The sequence below is a fragment of the Mastigoproctus giganteus genome, chromosome 8 (genome assembly GCF_048544385.1).
Source record: "Mastigoproctus giganteus isolate SK-2022 chromosome 8, ASM4854438v1, whole genome shotgun sequence".
NCBI lineage: Eukaryota > Metazoa > Arthropoda > Arachnida > Uropygi > Thelyphonidae > Mastigoproctus > Mastigoproctus giganteus.
The window spans coordinates 46410506-46435350 of NC_143582.1; the positions used below are offsets into that span (position 1 = coordinate 46410506).

The following is a 24845-nucleotide window of genomic DNA, read 5'->3' on the forward strand; positions in this document are numbered from 1 at the left end:
GCTTCCTTGCACCGTATGGCTATTAATAATAATAATAATAACCTGCGGACAATAAAATGATGCCTCATGGCCTTAGTTGTTTTGGTCTCTAGCGCGTACACACACACATACAGAATTTAAGTAAAGAACAGTAGGTTAATCTATAATATATTCGTTTCATGTTACCTTGATATTTTGACACGTTATCTGAGATGTGTAACTATTTTTATTTCAGATAAAATCGATTCACGTACTGTCAGTAGACTTACTGTTAAATTAAATACCAGACATGCGCAAGTTATTTTTAGATTATCTTCGTCACTCTGACTCATTATAGTTTCTGCTGTTTGGCTTTCTCACGTGATTGCTGTATCTTGATATCCGATTATGTTGATTGTTTTATGCTAAGCTATGGAAACCGCTTAGTATGGCTCACAGAGTTACACTCTGATATGGCTTACGCATAGTAAGATGAGGTCAATGTACTTGTATATCTCATAATGCTCAGTTTATGGTGAACATTTTGATGCTTTAAAAATAATTTTGTTGGAGATACTTTTAAAACTTTTTGTAAGTACGTTCTGGTATGTAGAATTTTTGTTATGATACATTTATATAACATTCTTTAATTATATCTGATTATGAATTAAATAGTTTGGATCCATTAATTCTGTTTTTTTTTTGTTTTTTTTTATATTATTGAACCTCTCATTGATGATTTAATTTTCTTGTGATACTTTTCTTTTATTTATTCCTAATGTTTTGAAGAAAGGGCAATAGTTCTGGTATTTTAATATGACCTTTATCACAGTATATTTACTTTATAGTCCCCAAGATCTTTTTGATAAGTCTTTGGTTGAAGATTATTATGCCACTGCAGCATTGACTGGAAACGGCCAGTTAAATATATTATATATATATATTTTAGTATTTAAAAGACTTAAATGCACGTCGTGGGTGTGCGTGATTTGCTATATATATCTAGCCTTGTAACTCTCATTCTTTTAGTGTGACTCCAAAAACTGGCATGAACTTATTCGGAATTATCAGTGGTGCCAAGGGGCAAGCCACTAGTCATTTTGTTTTCAATAGTCAACCATGTCACCAGCCAACTTAGGTTCAATTTATGATCCCTGCCTCTCTTTCTCAGGTTAGAAAGATGTAAATTACTCCGGCGTTTAATTGGTAAACATCTTTGATTATTTATAATAAGATTTATGTGTATTCTTTAATTTGACCTCATTCATTTTTCAGCACATGTTCTTTTATGTATGCCCCTACATCACTTATCCTGTCTTATGGCTGGATGCACACACACATATGCCTGAACAACTGACTCCTGGCGCATTAGTTCAATACTTCATCAGTAAGTGTGCTGGCACTGGACTGCAGCAATTAGTTTTGATCTCTTAGATATCATTATTTCATTCAGCATTTTCTGAGAGGATAAAGCAAACTCGAGGACAAAAAAAAAAAAAACCTTTCTCTCTGAGTAAAGCACAATTTGGTAAGTTAACTTTTGTGACTATTAGCTGTAACATATAAGTTATCTACTGTGACACTTCTGTATTTGCAAAAACTAGAATGTATTCCAGGTATCCATATGTAGCCTAAAATAGATCATGATAAATATATAAATATCTTTTTTTACCATTAAAAAATTCAATCACAGTGGGCCTGTTGGAGGTGAATGAATCATTCTGTCATATACTGAAATTTTCTTTTAATGAATAGCGTTGAAAATTGTTTTAAAATAATCATTATCAAAAAAATTATTGAACACAAAATGACTGTACAGCCTTAAACTTATAAATACAAAAATAACCAATAAATATCATTAATAAAAGTATGTAATATAATATAAAGAGATAAATATACATGGAAATCAGAATTAGTTCAAATAAGATTTTTTTCACAAGTATACTCCTAAAATCATAATAAAAGTACTTATATAAAACAGTTTAAATATTGGAAAAAACAAATTTTATACACTGGGTTATATGCTTCCTATTCTCAGCATCTTTTAAAATATTACTTATTAATTATATGAGGATAAAATTTTGTGTATAAGATTTAATTTGTTTAATAAAGATAGTTTTATAGCAGTAAAGGTTAAAATCAGTTCAGTTGAATGCTCTCATAACTATTAAAATATTGGTAGTATAATTATAGTGCTAGTGTAGCTTAGTTTAAAATGAACTGTATTTCTTATGTGTTAAAGTGGGCAGTAAAAATTGACTGCAGCTAGTAGATTGCTTAGCTACTGTAGATCACTCCATTTGTTATTTTATTTGAAAAGTTAAAATCTAAAAGTGTTCTGTGATTCTGTAATGATAAGAATTTGAAATGATTTCTGCACTCCTGTGGTGCTATCTGACCAAATGAGAAAGTCATACTCTAAAATTGGCACTACCACCATTTGTTAAACTTTCACCATGTAACTAGGCACAGAAGTAATTTTTTCAGATAAATTCTGTTGTTATATATAAGAAAGGCTTAAGTTGCGCAAATTGCAGTGGCTGGAGACTAGGCACCTGTGGTGATCTGATTGAGGTGTATAATGTCTTGAATTGTTTGAGCAAGCTCAATGCTGATGGGATTCTTCCTCTTTCCCAGATTAATCACCTGAGGGGACATAAATTCCAATTGAGGAATGCCCAGATTAATTGCTTGAGGGGCCATAGATTCAAATTGAGGAAAGACAGTTGTCAAATAGATGTGCGGAAATTTATCTTTAGTCAGTGGGTGGTTGAATTCTGGAACAAACTTCCATCTGTCGTAGAAGTGGACAGTTTAAATAAATTGAAGGCTGAACTAGACAAATATTTGGAGTGAATGAATGGGTGAAATGGGAAAGGTGTTTTTTTTTTTTTTTTTTTTGGCTGATGTTGTATAAGCTTGCTTTCTTGCATCATATGCCTCTACTAATGCTAATGCTAATAAAAGTTCATTTTAATTTAGTTAAAATGAACATTTTCATTAAATATAAACTAAAATAAATAAAGCAAAAAAAAAATGCATTACTGAAGTAAATATTTTTGTACTGAAATTATCATTTTGAAAGGTTATTTTATTTGTAAGAAATAGGGTGCTGTATAAAATTTTAATATAGCACACATTCAGAAATATAGCCTAGTAGATATAATTTATTCTTACTTTTTGCATATTAATGCATCACTTTTTGTGTTTAACTTCATTTTTCATACATAATATGGAAATGGAACCCCACCCTTTTTTTTTTTTTGCAAAAAATAGAAATCGTGTTGTTTTAGTTTGAGTTAAGTTTACTAATTCTAACACTTTTTTGCTCAACAAGCTTATGATTTCCCTTTACTAGCAGGGAAAAGGAGGTGATTATTCCTCTGTATAAGGCAATGGTCAGGCCATGCCTTGAGTACTGCATACAGGTCTGGAGGCCTCATTTTAGGAAGGATGTAGATTTGCTTGAGCGGGAACAGAGAAGGGCAACACGATTGGTGAGGGGAATGAAGGGATCCTCTTACCAAGAGAGGCTTAAGTTCTGCAAATTGCAGTGGCTGGAGACTAGGCGCCTGTGCGATGATCTGATTGAGGTGTATAAGGCCTTGAATGGGTTGGGCATGCTGAATTCTGATGGGATCCTTCCACTTGTTCAGATTACGAACCTAAGGGGGCATAAATTCAAATTAAGAAAGGACAGATGTAGAATAGATGTGCGGAAATTTGCCTTTAGCCACTGGGTGGTTAATTGCTGGAACAAACTTCCCTCTGTCGTTGTGGAAGTTGATTGGTTGAATAAATTTAAGGAGGAACTGGACAGGCATTTGGAGGGAATGATATGATTTTTTTTTTTTTTGGTTGATGCTGCACAAGCTCATACATTTTGCTTTCTTGCATCACATGCCACCACCACTACTACTACTATTTGAAGTTGTGCAAACACAGTGCCTTTTTGTTTTGATTCCATGCCTGCTTTTTTATATATTTTAAAATTTCTAACCACCCCCCATTCAGGCATGACTGTAAACTGTATAGAGTACGCAGTATTATTTAATTTTTACTAAGTTTTTCTTTTGTTGTAAAAAAAATTATATATAGGTGGACTTTTGTACTAACCTTTTCAGCAAAACTATTTTGTTCAACCAAGTTTACAATGCACTCTATTACTAAGGAAAATTATCAGAGGCCTATAAATATTTTCCTTATAGTGAAATTTTCACAGTATTATTTACCGTAATGGAATTTTACTCTACAATTCAGATTGTTGAGAAAGCATGGTAAAGACAAAATAGTTGTTTTCACTCCTGATAAAGTTCCACCCTGTAGCTGACTTTCTCATATTGCCTGAACTTAAATCCAAGTCTTCAGCTTTAAAAGCGTGTTCAATGTCTTACCCATCCCTTGTTTTTATGGTCAACCTTACCTTAACTTCAAAGTATTTGTAACTTTTTTTAATTGGGAATAAATGTTCCTCCCCTTTCAGGAAACAGAGCCAACAGGGTCCAGCATAGGAAAACATGGCAGGCATATTTATCTATGTGCAGGAAACACTTAATTTATATTGGTTCTACTTGTTTTCATCTAGCAAATTGCTATTCATATCATTAATTATATCAGTCAAACTCATGCTTGTGGCTTGTGGCCAGAGGCAATAATGGGAGCAATAATTGGACAACTGTGCCAAGGTTTGTATTAAACATACAAAATAACAATATTTATTTCTCTCAGGGTGAAAATGAACTTTGTAATACCTATTAACTGAATTTTGTAATAAACAAATATATTTACATAGAAAAGCCTATCCTTTCGCAGGGAAATGGTATATGCTTCATATAAACAAATGCTTTGTATAAACTGAGTTTGTGTTAATGAGATTTTACTGTATATACAGGGTGTCTCAAAAATACATGGCATAACTTCAGGAATGAGTTCCTCATATGTAGACAATAAAAATATTTTATATCAACATAGTTCCGGAAATGCTTGGTTTTCAAGTTATTAACTGGAAGTCTTATCTCCCGCAGGTGATTTCCTTCATCACAAGGCACTGACAGAATCTGGTAGTTTTCCATTCAGACCATGTACTCAAATCAGGAGCAAGCGGATATGCACTTTATGTATGGTTTGGTGGATGGCAATGCTCTGGAGGCTCGTCGTTTGTACCACGAAAGGTTCCCAGAACGAAGATGTCCAGACTGGAAAACGTTTGAAGGTATCCATCACCGCCTTTGTGAACATTGGACCATTACACCTCGTGCTGCCAACAGAGGATGACCAAGATCTACGACTCCTGAAGTAGAGGAGGAGATTTTGGATGTTGTGCGTGCCACTCCTGGAATCAATACACACAGAATAGCAATGCAACTGGCTGTTCAACGTTCGACTATTTGGACAGTGTCGCGCGAACACCAACTGTATCCTTATCATCTGCAACGGGTAAAGGCCGTGTCACCAGCAGATTACCCTGTGCGAGTAATGGTCTGCCAGTGGTTCTTGCAGCAGTGTGGTACAACTCCTCACTTTCCTGCCTTAGTGATATTCACAGATGAAGCACAGTTCACACAAGATGGAATCCAAAACTTTCACAATCAGCATGTATGGGCTGTGGAAAACCCACATGCAGTTCTTCCATCACATTACCAATAGCGGTTCAGCCTCAACATCTGGGCGGATGTTTTTGGTGATAAGTTATTTGGGCCACATGTATTTCCAAACTCACAGGGCAGGCATACAGAAACTTTCTGGAAAACAACATGCCTGATTTCTTGGACGACACACCACTGATCATTCGTCAACAAGCACACTTCATGCACGATGACGCTCCCGCACATTTCAGCCACCTAGCCCCCAATTACCTGAATCGAAGGTTTCCTGGTCGATGGATAGGTAGAGGTGGACCAACTGGCTGGGCTCCACACTCTGCTGATTTAAACCCACTAGATTTCTTCTCATGGAGCCATTTAAAGTCATTGGTGTATTCAACTCTGGTAGTTGATGTGGAAACTCTCCGCAATCGAATTATGGCAGGTTGTGAGATAATATGAAACATGCCACAATTTGGCATGCCGTGTGTTCTTTGCGAGTCCACGAGACATCGAAGTGAGGCCTGTATTCAGGCAGAAGGTGGACATTTTGAACAATTACTATAAGATGATGTGAACAGTTGTCATAGACAGACCTTCAAAACTCGGAAACCAAGCATTTCCAGAACTATATTGATATAAAATTTTTTTTATTGTCTATATATGAGGAACTCACTGAAGTTATGCCGTGTGTTTTTGAGACACCCTGTGTGTGTGTAAAAAATAATATATATATATATTATTTTTCTTTTGCAGAGTTTAATAGTGCCGAAGACCGCTTAGTGTTAGTTTTGGATTGATAGCGAATTTTCTATAATATGCTTGGAAAGAATAATTATCGAGAAAAGTGATAAGGGCTGAAAGTCGTTATCACTTTTCCACGGTTTATCACTTAACCACAGTTTCCAGTCCTTCATAAGGACTGGAAACTGTGGTTAAGGCCAATCAGCAGGGCTACTTGCAGAGGTGAGTTAGTATGCAGCACTTTTGATGTGGGAAGATCAACAAATTAGTTGCCTGGAGTAAATAGACACAAATCATAGTCCACAGGTAACGACACACTAGAAATAAGGCAAAATTGTTGTCCCAGAAAATTTAAGGTTTTTGTAGCATTGTCCTTTGGCTCGATATATTGCTTAAAGTAAATATTGCTTCTGAATACCTGCAAAGTTCACAAATAGTTTTGTCACAAAGTTGAGCAATGTCAGATATATTACAAAAAGAATTGGACCATGCAAGTGGTTTGAATCAAGTATTTTCTGCAGCTACAGAATTAGTTGAATAGGTAGAAACTGAAACAGTATTTGAAGTTGTTGAATGGTCAAGAATTCAAATTAAAAACAAGAATTTCAGATATGAAAAAGAGGATGAACCTATTCTGGTTCCTCAGAAGAAAGAAGTGTGAAATCTAAGTTCTTGATTTTACGTTTAATTATGTATTAATTCTGTAAAAGAGGTTTTCTCAATCAAAAATAAACAATAAAATATTTCAGTTCCTATATGATATTCCTGCTTTAAAATCATATGATACCAAGGATGTATTCAACGGTGGCCAAGTATTTTATTAGTGAAAATATTTCTGATACAGTTACTTTTGAATTGAATGCCAAGCTGCTAAACCAATGCAGCTTATTTAAACTTATAAACACACTTTTCTAAATAAGTTTTGGCCAATGATTTCAAATATATTTTTGTTTTTTAACTAGTTTATCTAGATTTTGTAATAGAAGCTTTGATAATATCAGTACAAGTGTTGATTATATTACAAAATGTGCAGGAATGGTTACAATTACATTTGTATCACTTACAGTTTAACACAATACATTTTAACACAATACGTTTAACACAATACATTTGTATCACTTACAGTTTAAGCACAATACATTTGTATCACTTACAGTTTAAACCCAATACACTTTATACACGAGTAAAATAATACAGTACACTATGTAAAAACGATGTGTACAATTTTAAAAAAATGCTGTGTGGATCATTTTCTGTGGTATGCTATGTCCACACAGTACAACGTCCAGCAGTAGTGTTCCAACGTACATTCATTTCAGAAACCGTGTTGGTGTTTTTCCATTAATGTCTTCATGTAATCATTCTCCCTGCTTGTTAGTTGTGTTAAAAGTTCCAGGAAAAAACTCTATATGCGAATGCAAGTGGTGAAGTTTCAACAACCCGCTCTTTTTTTTTTTTCCCTTTATATCCATTGTGAGCAGCTTCTGAACTCCATCTTTGTAAGCAGGAGACCAGTGGTAACTAAAGTTTTCACAAAGCCATTTGAAAGCACTTTTCATTCTAATACATTGAAGCATTTTTCAAAGCTTTCATCCTGCAAAAGCTCTCTGATTTGAGGCCCACAAAGATTTCCTCTTTCACTTTCATGGCATTATCTTTATAAATTCCTACTTAAGTAATGAAATCCTCTTAAATTCATCTTAGCCTTTCACTTTGACAAAACTGTTTATTAGGACAAGTTTAATGTGAAGAAATCTTCGTTGGATTCTCTAATGGAACATACTGTGCATCACTTGTTTCTAGTTCATATGTGCTTATTTAAGGCTAGTCATATTTGATGTAATGGTTTGCAGTAGAACGGCTTTTCCATAGGCATATTTTTTGTGAATCCTTCTTGAATGCCCATTAATGTACCAATGACTAAGTCGCCCCCTTTCATAAAGTGTTTGACAATGAACACTTTATGATCTACCTTTTTATCAAGTTATTGAGAATTTTTTAAAATTCTCAATAACTTGATAAAAAGATAGATTCAAAAAACAAAAGAAATATTAAAGAGAAAAAAAATAATATAATTATATACCTGCATATTATTTGTATTAATATGATTGTATAAACTACAATACACTTTAATATTAAACACAATGTATTTGTCTGTAATTTTAAAACCATATACCTAATAGTAAACACAATTTATTTCTCTGTAATTAAAAACGATACTATTTAATAATAAACACGATTTCAATTAGTCTTTATTTATGAATCATAAAATCGATGTTTGTTTTAAAGATTTCACTTTGATATTTCTTAAGTTTTCCCTTAAAACACTCAACACGTTACGTCTCATTACTTGCCTCAGTTTCTTCAAAAAAATTGACTAATGTGTCCATTGCACCTTGAGCTTGGGAGATTGTCGGCACTGATTTTGATTCACTTTCAGTTGTCATCATATCATCATCACAAACATAGTGTTTACCATCGTCATTATCGTCTTTGTTGAGCACAGCATCTACAATGTCACTCTGTAGGAAGACCACTAGTTAATAAGTTGTTATCGACTCATACAAATTCGTCGATGTTATCTGTATTAAAACCTACAACGTTGTTACGTAGCAACCGTTCAGGTAATGGTAAGTTGTTTTCTTCGTTTCCATCTTCTTCATCTACAATTAAAATTTCATTTGATTTTCATTTCGATTTCTTGAAGAAATTGAATATTGTTGTCAAAGTAACGTTCCATGCATCATTCAATAAATTTATAGCATCCAATACCGATATAGACTTAGTAAGTTTCTGTTCTCTTTGACCGATCGATGTAGAACTAGAAATCTTTTATAAAATCCTTTCAAAATCTTGATTACACTATGTTCAGTGGTTGTAAAATTGATGTCACATTGGGAGGCAGAAACATCAGCTTAATGTTGGACAAATTTTGAATCTGGGGATGTGCAGGACGGTTATCAGTTAACAATAAAATATTTTTCTTCTTTTTGAATAGCTGCTATTCCAATTATTTACGTATTGCTATAAAATATCCGAAGTCATCCAAGCATTCTTGTTTGCAGTGAGTGAGCCTTTGATTTTTTCCACCAACACATTTCCCCCCTTTGAATTTAAATGTATTGTCAGGTGTCGAATTATAAAAAAGTCCTGTTTCATCGGCATTGTAGATGTCTTCATCATTGAAATCGTTCCTGATTTCTGCCCAAACACAGTCAATCCACTCAATTGCCATTATTGGATCTACAGATCGAGATTCTCCACTAATTTTTGCATGAACGATGTTATGTCGATTTTCAAATCGATCCAGCCAACTATTGTTACACACAAAATGGTCGCATCCAAATTGTTTAGCAAATTTTTCCTCTTGAGCCTTCAAGGTCAGACCATCTATTGAAAATCTAGCACTTCTTTGTGTATTGAACCACTGAAGCAATGCTTCACGTTTGTAACCTCGCACTTTATAAATTTTTTTTTTTTTTTCCTCGGTTATTTTCTTTTCCAGTGCCGATATGTAAACTTATAGCATCCAATACCTATATAGACTCAGTAAGTTTTCTTTCTTTATTCTTCCATCCTTTATCCTTATCCTTATAACCAAGTTCAGCTGTGTGTGTGTGTGTGTGTGTGTGTGTGTGTGTGTGTGTGTGTGTGTGTGTGTGTGTGTGTGTGTGTGTGTGTGTGTGTGTGTGTGTGTGTGTGTGAAAACACTGGGTTTTCTAAAAAGAAAATTCAAAGTTTTATGTGTGAAACAACTGAACTTTATTCTTATTTTTATACAGATATACAGGGTGTCTCAAAAATATTGGTACAAACGTTTAGGGGAGGTAAGTAACATCTAAAGGAATGTGAATTGCATAGGAACCCATAACCGGAAACATCACCGTAAGTCGGTACACGGTGCTGTTCATCAGTTCGCGAGAGGGAAAATTTCTGGTTTACTCATTCAAGCTGCACGAAGAGCATGCATCGATATACGAACTGTGAGCTGGCAAACATGCACCTAGTGTATGGATTAGCAGAGGGCCCACACAGTGTGCGCCCCCATGCGGCACAACATTGCTTCGCAATAAATGTGTGGCCAGGTATGGTCGGTGACTGCTTAGTTGGCCCATTCCTGTTACCATCCCGCATGAACTCCGCTAAATATTGGATCTTTCTTGAACAAGTTCTACCAGGGTTACTTGACGATGTTCCAGCAAATGTGAGATGCAGCATTTGGTTTCAACATGACGGGGCGCCTGCCCATTATGGAAAGTGTGTTCGTGACTATTTGAACAGGCGTTTTTGGCGTCGATGGATTGGCTGGGGTGGACCCATTGCCTGGCCCCCACGCTCACCTAATTTATCAAGCCTTGATTTCTTTCTGTGGGGGGAGCCCCTCAAATCTATTGTGTACGAATCGCCTGTGGAGACGGAAATGGATCTCGTGGCGAGACTCATCTGCGCGGCTGCTACTGTCAAAGAAACTCCAGGTGTGTTCAACCGTGTCCGCCAATCCATGCTGCGTTGGTGTCACGCATGCATCGTGTCTCATGGTGGAACCTTCGAGCATCTGTTGTAACATCATGAAATGCGTCCATCTCGTACTCCATTGTTAATATTATATCATATAAATGTTTGCCACTAATTACTGTCTTGTGTCATTTCTGCTTCTTGTGCCTCTGCTACTACTTTCCTGTGACGTTTCCGGTTATGGGTTCCTATGCGATTCACATTCCTTTAGATGTTACCTACCTCCCCTAAATGTTTGTACCAATATTTTTGAGACACCCTGTATAATAACTTTATTTATCATCAATTTGCTATACATAGAATGAATAATTTGAAATCTGTATACAATTCTGTATACTAATCGTATTGAAAATAAATACATTACTTTATACCAAATTATGATATTAGGTTCACCTGTAAATGATTACATCTATCCATATATTTATTTTGTCTGTAAATTGTGTGCGTTCTCTGGTCGATTTGCCTATTTTGCTGGATGAAAACCCCCAGTTTCTTGGGGGAAAACCTTGCTATCTAAAAACCTTGCTTGAAAAAAGCTCATTACAGTTCCTCGTGTCATCAATGGGATTCGAATCCTGGCCTTTTCCTCCCCTGGTGTGGGGAGGAAACAGTGATAATATCACTGTGCTACCCGTGCAGACGACATTACTTTATACCTTCTGAACAGTTTGTGGACCCTTGGGGGACTGCAGACCCCAGTTTGGGAAATGCTGAACTAGACAACTAGGGAATGAATAGGTGAAATGGGTGATGCTGTATAAATGGCTGATGCTGTATAATCTTGCTTTGCATCATTTGCCAATGCTAACTCATCTTGGGTAAACAGCACTGGCTTGACCCGACTGTTTCTTTATTGGGTGTGTACCCAGGATTGGTTGAAGTTCTCAGGTCTTCACCAATTTGCAGCTTCATTGCATTTCATTTTGTCTTCTAAAGAGTCTAGTCCATTCTGTTGAGGTACCGAAAGTGGCACACCATTGTTGTAAGATTGTCCCATCACTGAATCCAGGTTTGGATGAGCAATCTTGTGCTTATTCTTTGCTGAGAAGTTTGTAATGTTACATTTACATTACAAAAAGTAACAATCACCATTGTAGTCTTTTTGTTCCCTCCAGTGATGTTGCTGACTGGGCTAGCCGGGTGGGTAAAGTGCCTGCCTTGGCAACCCAAAGGTCGCGGGTTCGAATCCCGCCTTGGGCTTGGATCAGAGTACTGCAAAAATCTTGGAGATGCATTATGGCCATAGAAGCCGATGCGCCAACAACTAACTAAAAAAAAAAAACAAAAACAAAAAAAAAAAAAACAGTGATGTTGACTTGGTTTTTTTTTTTTTTTTTTTTTTTCCGTTCAACCAATCATAATCCATTTGAACAAGCAATACAAATAATATGTGATGGTCATGCTTTATTCCAGTTACCCAGAAGACAACAAAGTATAACTGGTAAATTTTCTGAATATCTATTGTGATCATTGTGATATAGTTAGGAAAGACTTACACACATCGCAGAATTTGTTGGGATGATTATTGCCCTTTCAAGCATGAAGATGAATTTGTTTCAGTAATTCACTCGATCTTATTTTAACCAATTTATAATTAAATAACAAGCATATAGATATGTTTAAGCAATTCCATAAATATGAACGTATAAACAACAGTAATAATAAATAAATAATAATTAAATCCATGTTGGTTGGCTGAATATGTATGCACAATGAGTTTGAAACTAAACAGAAGTGGTATGTTGTAATCAGCAGAATGCACTGGTCCTACAGGAGCTGGTTATTGTTGGTGACTCTATTACCAAGAAAATGGGAAATATGTTGTGCAAGAAGTATAGATGGCATAGCACCAGGGTATGTCTGCCAGGGGGAAAATTAGATGATGTTGTAGAGTAGATATCTTCTAAGAGCACAAAAGGTGATACTGTTATACATGTTGGCCCTAATGATATTAAAAGTAAGAGATCTGAGAACTTACCAAGTATGGGGCAATGTTGGCAAAAAGTCACAAGTTAGGATTGAATTTGAAAGTGTCTGTAATTCTGCCCAGACACGATAGGAGGGAGTATATGTTGAGAGCCTTGACAATCAATTTGGCCCTGGAGAGAATGTGCAAGGCTTAGGGTAGAATTATTCTCAGAGTGGTCTCTGCTTGTTAACAGGAGAGACAGTTTTTGCAGGGATATGATACACTTGAATAGAAAGGGTGCAAGAATATTTGCTGATACTCTTAAGGCAGTGTTAGGTGGGTCGGAAAACTACTAGCTTAGGGGGTATTCACTGACTAATAGATTAACTAGAGCCATAGTCAGAGGTGAAAGTGATTCTTGCATTGCTACTATTGGTACATGCAGCAGCCTGGAAAGCAACATGTCTGGGATTTCAGTCCCTGCTTGTGGATCATCATAGAACAAATGAATATATGGACTGTGTTAGGTTAACTAAGAATAAGAACACTTGCGTGTACACTAATGCTAGGAGCAATGTAAATAAATTTGATGAATTTGAAGTCCTGATCAAGTTGTTGAATACAAACATTTCAGGAATAGTGGAGACATGGTTTATTCAGACATAAGTTATGCTGAATTTGAATATGGGGAGTACAATGTATACAGGAAGGACAAATAGGACAGGAGAAGTGGAGGGGTTAAGATCATAGTTAAGAAGAATATTAAATCTAAGGCAATGCATCCAGTTGACTTGGATGATGAGTGCAATTTTGTATCAGTATGGTGTAATATAAGCACTGGGAAAACAAAATTGAGAGTAGGAGTGTGTTATAGGCGTAATGAATGTGATGGGAGTAGAGGGGACCAGCAAATCAGAATTAGCATTAGCAAAGGCACATGATGCAAGAAAGCAAGCTTTTATAGCATCAGCCAAAAAAAAACCCTTATTTCACCCATCCACTCGCTCCAAATGTTTGTCAAGTTCTGCCTTGAATCTATTTAAGCTATCAACTTCTACGACAGATGGAAGTTTGTTCCAGCAATCAACCACCAGCTGGCTAAAGGCAAACTTCCGCACATCTATCCTACAGCCGTCTTTCCTCAATTTGAATTTATGCCCTCTCAGACGATTATTCTGAGCAAGAGGAAGAATCCCATCAGCATTGAGCATGCTCAAACCATTCAAGGCTTTATACACCTCTATCAGATCACCTCGCCAGTGCCTAGTCTCCAGACACTGCAATTTGCAAAACTTAAGCCTTTCTTCGTAAGAGCAACCCTTTTTCCATTCACTAATCTTGTTACCCTTCTCTGTACTCGTTCCAGCAGCTCTACATGATTCTTAAAATGAAGCCTCCAGACCTGTATACAGTACTCAAGGTGTGGTCTGACCATTGCCTTATACAAGGGGATAATCACCTCCTTATCCCCGTATATCATTGACAAGACACCATTAGCTACTTTTGCAGACAGTCTGCACTGCTCAGAAAACTTCATATCTCCCTGCACAATTATCCCAAGGTCCTTTTCATTCTCTACCACTGTCAGTGTGGTACCACAGAGTTCATACGTTACTCTGGGATTAATGCTTCCCATATGCAGTACTTTACATTTGTCAATGTTAAACTTCATTTGCCACCTCTCAGCCCATCTGCTCAACTTTTCTAGATCCTGTTGCAGCAGTGTACTGTCATTAGTGTTATTAACAACCCAGCCAACCTTCGTATCGTCTGCAAACTTGGACATTAAGCCTGATATACCGTCATCACTATCATTTATAAATACAGAAAACAACAATGGACCAAACACTGAACCCTGAGGGACTCCACTAATAACATTAGTCCACGAAGAGCAGTGTCCATTGATTACCACTCTCTGTCTTCTCCCACTCAACCATCCCTTTATCCATAGCAGCAATTTGCCTCCAATGCCACACTGCTCCAATTTGTGCAGCAGCCTTCCATGTGCAAGAGTATCAAAGGTTTTTCTAAGATCCAAATATATGATATCAAAGTTATTCTTTGCATCCAGTTCCTTTGTGACTACATCATAGTATCCAATCAAATTAGTCAGACAAGACTTCCCCTTAACAAACCCATGCTGTGTTCGAGCTATAACTAAAGTCTTCTCTAGATGATCCTGCAATGCTTCTTTAACCAGTGCCTTCATTAATTTCCCTGGAACAGAAGTTAAACTAACAGGTCTGTAATTACCTGTGTTTCCCTTTGATCCTCCTTTGTTGATTGGGGTCACATTTGCACATCTCCAGTCCATGGGTACCTTCCCTGAGACCAGGGAAGCTCTCATAATTATGGCTAAGGGTTTCCTTACTTCCTTTGCCGCCACCTCTAATATAACTGGATAGATTCTATCCACCCCAGGAGGCGCCTCCGTAGCCAGGTGGGAAGGAGCAGCAGTGCGTAGCATACGCTTCTTGATTAGACCGGGGTTCGAGCCCGTCACCACCAAATACGGAGGATGCGGAAAGGTCAGGGAATGACCACAGCATATCCCGGAGCAATATGGCCTTAGTTGCTAATGCTCCTAAAAAAAACAAATAACAAATAAATAACAAAAATCCACCCCAGGTGCCTTTCTTGAGTTTATCTTCAACAATTTCTCTTCCAGTTTACTCTCAGTTATTACAAGATTATCTAGCTTACTGCCAGAGTTGAATACACCTCTGGCATTCCCCTCCCTGAATAACTCCTCATGTGTGAATGTCGATGCAGAATATTCATTTAGTTTGTTAGCTACCTGAGCAGGATCATCAACAGTTGAACCATCGATATCAAGTGGACTAATCTGATTCATCCCCTTCCTTCTAGAGTTTACATAAGTAAAGAACTCTTTGCTGTTTCTCTTTGCATCCTTTGCCAAAGATTTCTCTTAATCTGCCTTCGCCTGCCTAACTTCCATTGTAACTTGGTTACAGACCAGCTTATATCTATCATAGGCTTCTGTGTCACGTGTTAATTTATATGTATCCCATCCATTTGTCTTCTCTGGCACATGTATAATTAGTTCATCTGACATCCATTTAGGCCTAAATCGTGAACAATATTTCTTTGTTCGTATGAAAAGCTAGTAGCTTCCAAGATTAATTCTTTGAATGCTTCCCATTTATAATTTGTTGTTGGTAACATCATCAGTTGGTTCCACCGTATAGAATTTAAATACTGTCTCAGACTACCGTAGTCACAGTTACGAAAGCAAAAAGCCATCCCTTTACCCTTGATGGTAGTTACCACTTTAAGTAAATCCCACTTCAGCACAGTGTGATCACTGCCATCTAGTGGTTTCTTTATCTGCAGATTCTTGATGCATGAAGAATCATTACTGATAATCAGATCAAGTGTATTACTCCCTCTAGTTGCCTCCCGAACATGCTGCTGTAGAAAACAATCATCCAATAAATCCACAAAAGCCTTGCTAGTTTGTGAGTGACCAACCCACAAATTCCAGTCAATATCCAGGAAATTAAAATCCGGCATTATATAAGAGACACTAATTTACTGGCCCACTCTATTTCTCTGCACAATTGCTCATTATACTCATCAGATTCATTAGGCCTATAGCACACACCTATTCTCATTTTTCCTTTCCCAGTGCTTATGTCACACCAAACAGACTCAACATTGCATTGTCCACCAACATCAATTGGATGCACTTCCTTAGATTTTGTGTTTCTTAACTAACAGCATAAACCCTCCTCCCTTCCTGTCCTGTCTATCCTTTCTGTACACATTGTACTCCCCAAATTCCAGTTCTGCACTGGTTATGTCTGTGTGACACCATGTCTCTGATATCTACTTTTGATGTCTTGACTAGCACTTCAAGTTCATTGAATTTATTAACTATACTCCTAGCATTGGTGTACATGCACCTGTTTCTACTCTTAGTTACCCTAACACAGCCCATGTATTTACTTGTTCCACTATGACTCCCAGCAGTCCTGGAAATTCCCATTGCCTTGCTTTCCAGGCTGCTGCTCAATTGCATTTCAGTAGAAGTAGTGCAAGAATCACTTTTACCTCTGCCAGCAGCTACTTATAATCTATAAGTCCGTGTATCCCCTGAAGCTAGCAGTGTTCTGACCCACCTAACTCTGCCTCAATAGCATCAGCAAATATTCTTGCACCCTTTATATTTAATTGTATCCCATCCCTGTAGAAGCAATCTCTCCTGTTAACAAGCACAGACCAGGCTGAGAAAAATTCTACCCCTTGAGCCTTTCACAATCTTTCCAGGGCCGAATTGATCGACAAGGCTCTCATCATATACTCCCTCCCACCATGTCTGGGCAGAATTGCAGACACTTTCAAATTCAACCCTAACACACAGCTTTTTTTCAGCATTAGTAGTAGTAGTGGCATGTGATGCAAGAAAGCAAGTGTATGAGCTTATGCAGCATCAGCCAAAAAAAAAAAAAAAAAAAAAAATCACACAATTCCCTCCAAATGCCTGTACAGTTCCTCCTTAAATTTATTTAACCTATCAACTTCCACAACGACGACAGATGGAAGTAGTTTCAGCAATTAACCACCCGCTGGCTAAAGGCAAATTTCCGCACATCTATTCTACATCTGTCATTTCCTAATTTGAATTTATGCCCCCTTAGGTTCGTAATCTGAACAAGTGGAAGGATCCCATCAGAATTCAGCGTGCTCAACCCATTCAAGGCCTTATACACCTCAATCAGATCACCGGCGCAGGTGCCTAGTCTCCAGCCACTGCAATTTGCAGAACTTAAGCCTCTCTTGGTAAGAGGATCCCTTCATTCCCCTCACCAATCTTGTTGCCCTTCTCTGAACACGCTCAAGTAAATCTACATCCTTCCAAAAATGAGGCCTCCAGACCTGTACGCAGTACTCAAGCCGTGGCCTGACCATTGCCTTATACAGAGGGACAATCACCTCCTTTTCCCTGCTAGCAAAATTCCTATATATCATTGACGAAACCCCATGACCTGCCCTGGCAGCCTGTCTGCATTGCTCAGAAAACTTCATATCTGATTGCACAATTACTCCTAGGTCTTTTTCATTTTCTACCACCTTAAGTGTAGTACCACACAGTTGATACTTTTCTCTCGGGTTACGTCTACCCATATGCAGTACTTTGCATTTGTCAAGGTTAAACTTCAGTTGCCACTTCTTAGCCCATCTGCCCAAATTATCTAGATCCTGTTGCAGTAGCACATTGCTGTCATTAACAACCCTGCCAACCTTTGTATCATCTGCAAACTTTGACATTAGGCCTGATATACCTTCATCAATATCATTGATAAATATACAAAACAACAGTGAACCCAACACCGAACCCTGTGGGACTCCACTAATAACATTAGTCCACGAAGAGCAGCACCCATTGCTTACCACCCTCTGTCTTCTCCCACTTAACCATCCTTTTATCCATTGTAGCAACTTACCCTTAATACCATTCTGCTCCAATTTGTACAATAGTCTTCCATGCGCAACAGTCTCAAAAGCTTTCCTGAAATCCAAATATATGATATCAAAATTATTTTTTGCATCCAGTTCCTTTGTAACCACATCATAATAACCAATCAAATTTGTCAGACAAGTCTTTCCCTTAACAAACCCATGCTGTGTCTGAATTATTGCTGCAGTCTTGTCTAGATGATCCTGCAATGCATCTTTAACCAGTGACTCCATTGTTTTACCCGGAACAGAAGTTAAACTAACTGGTCTGTAATTACTCGTGTCACTCTTCGATCCCCCTTTGTGAATTGGGGATACATTTGCACAACTCCAGTCCATGGGAACCTCCCCTGAGTCCAAGGATGCTCTCATAATTATGGCTAAGTGTTTGCTTAGTTGCTTTGCCGCCTCCTTTAATATAACTGGATAGATCCCATCCACCCCAGGTGCTTTTCTTATGTTTAATTAAAAAATTTTTCCTCCACTTTGCTCTCAGTTATTACAAAATCATTAAGTATCCTGCTACAATTTGATAACCTTCTGGCATTTTGAATCCTTAATAACTTCTCATATGTGAATGTAGATGCAAAATACTCATTCAGTTTGTTTGCTATCTGAGCAGGATCATCAACAGTCGAACCATCGATGTCAAATGGACCAATCAGATTCATACCCTTCCTTTTAGAGTTTATATAAGTAAAGAAATTCATGCTGTTTTTCTTAGCATCTTTTGCCAAAGATTTCTCGTAATCTGCCTTCGCCTGCCTAACCTCCTTTGTGACCTGATTACAGACTACCTTATATCTGCCATAGGCTTCTGAGTCGCTTGATAATATATATGCATCCCATGCATTTTTCTTCTCTGTTACGAGTCTCAATAGTTCATTTAATAACCATTTAGGCCTAAACCTTGAACAGTATTTCTTAATAGGTATGAAACTTTTAGTAGCATCCACAATTAATTCCTTGAATGCTTCCCGCTTAGAATTTACTGTTGATAACATCGTCAGTTGATCCCACTGTACAGAATTTAAAAACTGTCTCAGACCACTGTACTCACCTTTACGGAAGCAAAAACCCTTGTAATATGCTTTGTAATGTTACAAAGCATTACAAACAATGCTTTGTAACAAGTACAAAGCATTGTTTTGTACTTGTTAAGTAATTTTAACTTTCCAGATGGTGACTGGAATTTGTGGGTTAGTCATGCACCAGCAAGACTTTTGTGGATTTCTTGGGTGATTGTTTTCTGCAGTAGCATGTTAGAGAGGCAACAAGGGAAAGCAATACCCTTGATCTAGTTATCAGCAGTGATTTTTCATGCATTAAGAATCTGCAGATAAAAGACTGACTGGGTGGCAGCAATCATAGTGTACTAATGTGGAATTTGTTTAAAGCCATAACTGCTATAAAGGGAAAGGCTTTTGCTTTTGTAAGGGTTACTGCAGAAATCTCAGACAGTTTTTAAATTGTGTGCAGTGAGTCCAACTGATTCTAAATTGGAAGTATTCAGAGACGTAATCAAAGAAGCTATTAGGCTTTTCATATGAACAAAGAAATACTGTTCAAGGCATAGATCTAAATGGATGTGAGATGAACTGTTGAGAGTGGCAGAGAAGAAAAGTGCATGGGATGCACATAATATATCAGGCAATACAGAAGTCTATGGTATATTTAAATTAGTCTGTAATCAAGTCACAAAGGTTAGGCAAGTTAAGGCAGATTACGAGATGTTTTTAGCATTAGCATTAGCATTAGTAGAGGCATATGATGCAAGAAAGCAAGCTTATTCAGCATCAGCCAAAAAAAAAAAACAACCACTACTCCCATTTCACCCCTCCATTCGTTCGAAATACCTGTCCAGCTGAGCCTTAAATTTGTTTAGGCTATCAACTTCAACAACAAGTGATGGAAGTCTATTCCACAAACCAACTGCCCGCTGGCTAAAGGCAAATTTCCGCACATTGGCAAAGAATGCAAAGAAAAACAACAAAGACTTCTATGCTTATATTAACAGTAGAAGAAAGGGGTAGAATCACATTGGGCCACGATGTTTTTGCGTTAACCGTCGACCCTGCTCAGGTTGCAGACAAATTGAATAGGTATTTTGCATCTATATTCAAACACAAGGAATTCTTTAGGGTAGGGATGCCAGAAGTTTATCAAGCTCTGATGTGGAGCTAAATAATGCTGTGATAACTGAAAGGAAAGTGGAGAAGAAAATTTTGATGGACATAAAAAAGGAACCTGTGGCAAATGGAATCTATCCAGTTATATTAAGGGAGGCAGCAAAGAAAGTAAGCAAACCCTTAGCCATAATTATGAGAGCATCCTCGGATTTAAGGGAGATCCCTATGGACTGGAGAAGTGCAAATATATCCCCAGTTCATAAAGGGGGATCAAAAGGTAACATGAGTAATTACAGACCTGTTAGTTTAACGTCTGTTCAGGGAAAATAATGGAATCGCTGTATAAAGAAGTAATAAAGTAAAAAAAGTAAATTGCAGCCATTATCAACCCACTGCAGGATGGAAGCCTCCTCAACAATTCATGCTGAGAGAAACAGACCATAATCTGCCACGCTGGTCTAGTGTGGGTTGGCAGATTGATCGTATTCGGCAGTCAGGGGCTTGAACCCCGGTTTACCCAAAGAGCGTGTACTACTGCGCTCCCGCTCCTGACCACTCGGCTACGGAGGCCTCCTGCAGAACCATTTGGACTGGAGAAGTGCAAATATATCCCTAGTTCATAAAGGGGGATCAAAAGGTAACATGAGTAATTACAGACCTGTTAGTTTAACGTCTGTTCAGGGAAAATAATGGAATCGCTGTATAAAGAAGTAATGCAGAACCATTTGGACAGGCATGCAATTATACTGCAGTCAGCATGGATTTGTCAAGGGGCAGTCTTGTCTAACCAGTCTGATAGGTTACTATGATGCAGTGACGAAAGAACCGGATGCAAAAAATAATTTTGACATCATATAATTAAATTTCAGGAAGTCATTTGATACTGTTGCACATAAGACTGCTGTACAAACTGGATCAATGTGACATTAAGGGCAAGTTACTGTTATGGATAAAGGGATGATTAGGTTGAAGAAGACAAGAGAGTTGTTATCAATGGTCATTGCTGTTTGTGGACTAACGTTATTAGTGGAGTTACCCATCCTTCCAACAATGAACCCAGTTTAATGCTGGGTTCATTGTTGTTTTCAATATTTATCAATGATAATGATGACAGTATATCACTAATTTTGCAGATGATGCAAATGTTGGCAAGGTGGTTAACAACAGTCATTAGGGTGAGCTACTGCAACGAGATCTAGGAAAATTGGGTCGGTGGTGTGAGAAATGGCAGTTGAATTTTAAACATAGTGTAAAAAACATGGAAATTTAAAGTTTTTGTTTTTGTTTTGATTTTTTGGAGCATTAGCAACTAAGGCCATATTTCTCCGGGATATGCGGTGGTCATTCCCTAACCTTTCCACATCCTCCGTATTTGGTGGTGACGGGCTCGAACCCCGATCTAATCAAGAAGCGTGTGGTACCTGCTGCTGCTCCTTCCCACCTGGCTACGGAGGCGCTGGAAATCTAAAGTCTCAGAACTTTGTTAGACATGTTGGACAGACAACTTGTATAGGCGAGACCCGCTAATTTTCATAAAATCGGACAAATGCTAACTTATTATGATTTTTCTCTTGTGGAGGAAATCAATCATTCACTAGTTTGATTTTGAATTTAAAATCAATATTTTGAATTTTAATGGATGCCATCAAAATCAGCACTAAAATTTATCATAAACTTACAAATAAAGGAAATTATTTGCATTTTGACAGCTATGTCCCCCCCCTTCATAAAAAAAATTAATTCTAATAGCCCAGTTCAACAATGCTCTCAAGTATTCATTTAGAGAAGATGTTTGCAAACAGGAAATTGAATCACTTAAGGACAGATTCTCCAACCGTGGTTACCCGAAATGGCTCATAAACAGTACTTATAAACCCTTAAATATTGCCAAAAGAAACAGTTAAGAAAAACCAAAATGAGAAGTGCTAAAAAAACAACCGATTGGCCTCCCATATATTGAAATGTATCAACAACCTTTGAAAAAAACCTTCAAAGATTCCAGGGTAAACTTAGCCTTCGGCAGCTAAAAAAAACTATGGGCATACCTTAAAAATCAAACTAACAACAAAAAAACGATACATTTCAAACAATAAACAAACATAGTTTATGCAATTCCTTGCACACCAGACTGCAATTGCATATATATAGGCAGCATGAGAACATCGTTATATACGAGAATCCAAAAGCACAAGAGCAGTTTAAAAGTAGCCTCAAATAATAAAGAAAAAATAGACTGGACAGAAAAAAATAGTTCTGAATTGGTAGCTCACCACTTAGACACAGGATACCCATCCTTTGACAACACCATAATAATAGACAAAAAAGACACAAAATTTAAGCCAGAAACCAGTGAAACTATAGCAATAAGATCAACAAACAGATCAATAAGCACACATAGACATTGATATCCTATAAGTTCAAATTTAATAACAAAACATAACACCCCCCCATCCATGACCTCTATTAATGGGGACGGGTAGTCATGCACCCGAATTTCTGAAACCTTTTCATATCATCTCTCCAAAAAACCTTTAAGCTGTTCTAAATCTCTAAAATTTCCAAATTCCCTAACTATTAGTGTAATATGGGGGGGGGATTTCCCTTCTATCCTACTTCTCTTCCTTTTGCCTACTCAAACACCTGCACGCATTTGAAATATGGCAATGGAATGTACCCGGGCTATAAATACGACCTTTGACACATGTTCATTCCCCTTTGAAGATGGTATAAACGAAAAGCCTCCATCAAGCTTCAGGAAATCTTCTCACTTTATACTTTTAATTATAACCCCCCATGCATGGATTTAGGATCAAAGCTTGCTTTTATTCCTTCATCCTCTTACTAGGTTTATTTTATTTCAATACTATTCTAATTACATCTCACCCAGATGCAGCCATTCCTGAAAAAATCTCAGGTAAGAGAATTTCTGCCTTAAAATATAATATTTTTAAAATTTAATATTCCAAAAATACTTCTTAATAGCCTATACTAAGACAGAGAGCCAGGCACCCGCATGGCGAAAATCACACCACTGACAATACAACTGTTGAACTAAAATATATAGAAATAAATTGGGCTATAGAGGGCAGTACAGATTAGCAAATTGTCGTACTACTACTATGCAAATATAATCTAAAGTTTAAAAAATGAAAATGAAAAAATGAAGGAAAATAAATATAAAATTAGTAGTGCGGATATATTTCTGTCTTATTATTTTTCTACTGCATAAGGACCACCATTATTCAAATTTATTGCATTGGTGGCTCGCTCCTTGGATCGTTTCATCATTACATGGATTTTTCTAACTTTTGAAATGCAGTGATTCCCTGACCATTATTGGCCTTGTGGCCTCTTTTGAGATGGGGCATAATGGTCAGTCTGTTTTTATTATTATTTATTATTTTTAGTTCATTTGGTCCCGTATTGTTGGTAGTTTATGCTTCCATCTTTCGTGATATTTCACACAATTCGGACCTTGGTGCTATCTGGGGGTGCCATTAAATTCTAATTAATTGCTTTCAAATTCTAAGTGTTTCTTCCACAGTACCCTCTTCTGACTACTTCCCCCCCCCCCTTTTTTTTTTTCTTTTGTATTGTATCACTAGTTTAGTTTATCATTTTGCTCTACTGGTTTGCCATTCTACTGGCATACACTTTTTTTCAGTTTATACATACATATATATATATATATATATATATATATATATATATATATATATTTATAAAATATTAGCGTTAGTAGAGGCATATGATGCAAGAAAGCAAGTTTATATATCATCATCCAAAAAAAAAAAAAAAAAACTTCCTGTTTCACCCATCCATTCACTCCAAAAGTTTGTCTAGTTCAGCCTTTAATTTATTTAAGATGTCAACTTCCACAATGACAGATGGAAGTCTCTTCCAGCAATCAACCACCCGTTGGCTAAAGGCAAATTTCCGCACATCTGTTCTACAACTGTCTTTCCTCAATTTGAATTTATGCCCCATCAGGTGCAGAATCTGAGCAAGAGGAAGAATCTCATCAGCTTGCTGAAACCATTCAAGGCCTTATACACCTCAGTCAGATCACCTCTCAGGTGCCTAGTCTCCAGATGCTGCAATTTGCAGAACTTAAGTCTTTATTGTTAACAGCAACCCTTTGTTCCATTCATTAATCTTGTTGCCCTTCTCTGTATTCCTTCCAGCAGCTCTACATCTTTCCTAAAATGAGGCCTACAGACCTGTATGCAGCACTCAAAATGTGGCCTGACCATTATTGCTTTATACAAGGGGATAATCACCTTCTTATCCCTGCTACCAAGATTCCTATATATCATTTAAAAAAAACCCATGAGCTACTCTTGTAGCCTGTTTGCATTGCTCAGAAAACTTCATATCTGACTGCACAATTACCCCCAGGTCTTTTTCATTCTCCACTACCTGAGTGTAGTACTGCAGTAGTATATTACTCTAGGGTTACTGCTACCCATATGTCGCACTTAGTATTTGTCAGTGTTAAAAACTTCAGTTGCCTCCTATCAGCCCATC

At 37.2% G+C, this 24845-nt stretch overlaps 1 protein-coding gene across 5 annotated transcripts in view; it reads left to right on the plus strand.

Annotated features, from left to right (window-relative positions):
- Window positions 1-351: 351 nt before the first annotated feature.
- The window catches only part of LOC150081506 (uncharacterized), an 89670-nt gene continuing 65176 nt past the window's right edge, over window positions 352-24845 (plus strand). Inside the window, exons 1-2 of one of the 5 annotated variants that reach the window (XM_090379345.1) lie at window positions 352-563; window positions 1234-1486. Coding sequence is in view for 1 of the 5 variants with exons in the window: in XM_090379343.1 (XP_090235469.1) it covers window positions 4613-4643 (31 nt within the window). In the remaining 4 variants the exon portion in view is untranslated. Of the gene's footprint in view, window positions 564-948; window positions 1130-1233; window positions 1487-4601; window positions 4644-24845 lie in introns of those variants that run through there. The other 4 variants (XM_090379346.1, XM_090379344.1, XM_090379347.1 and 1 more) reach the window with 4 other exon arrangements.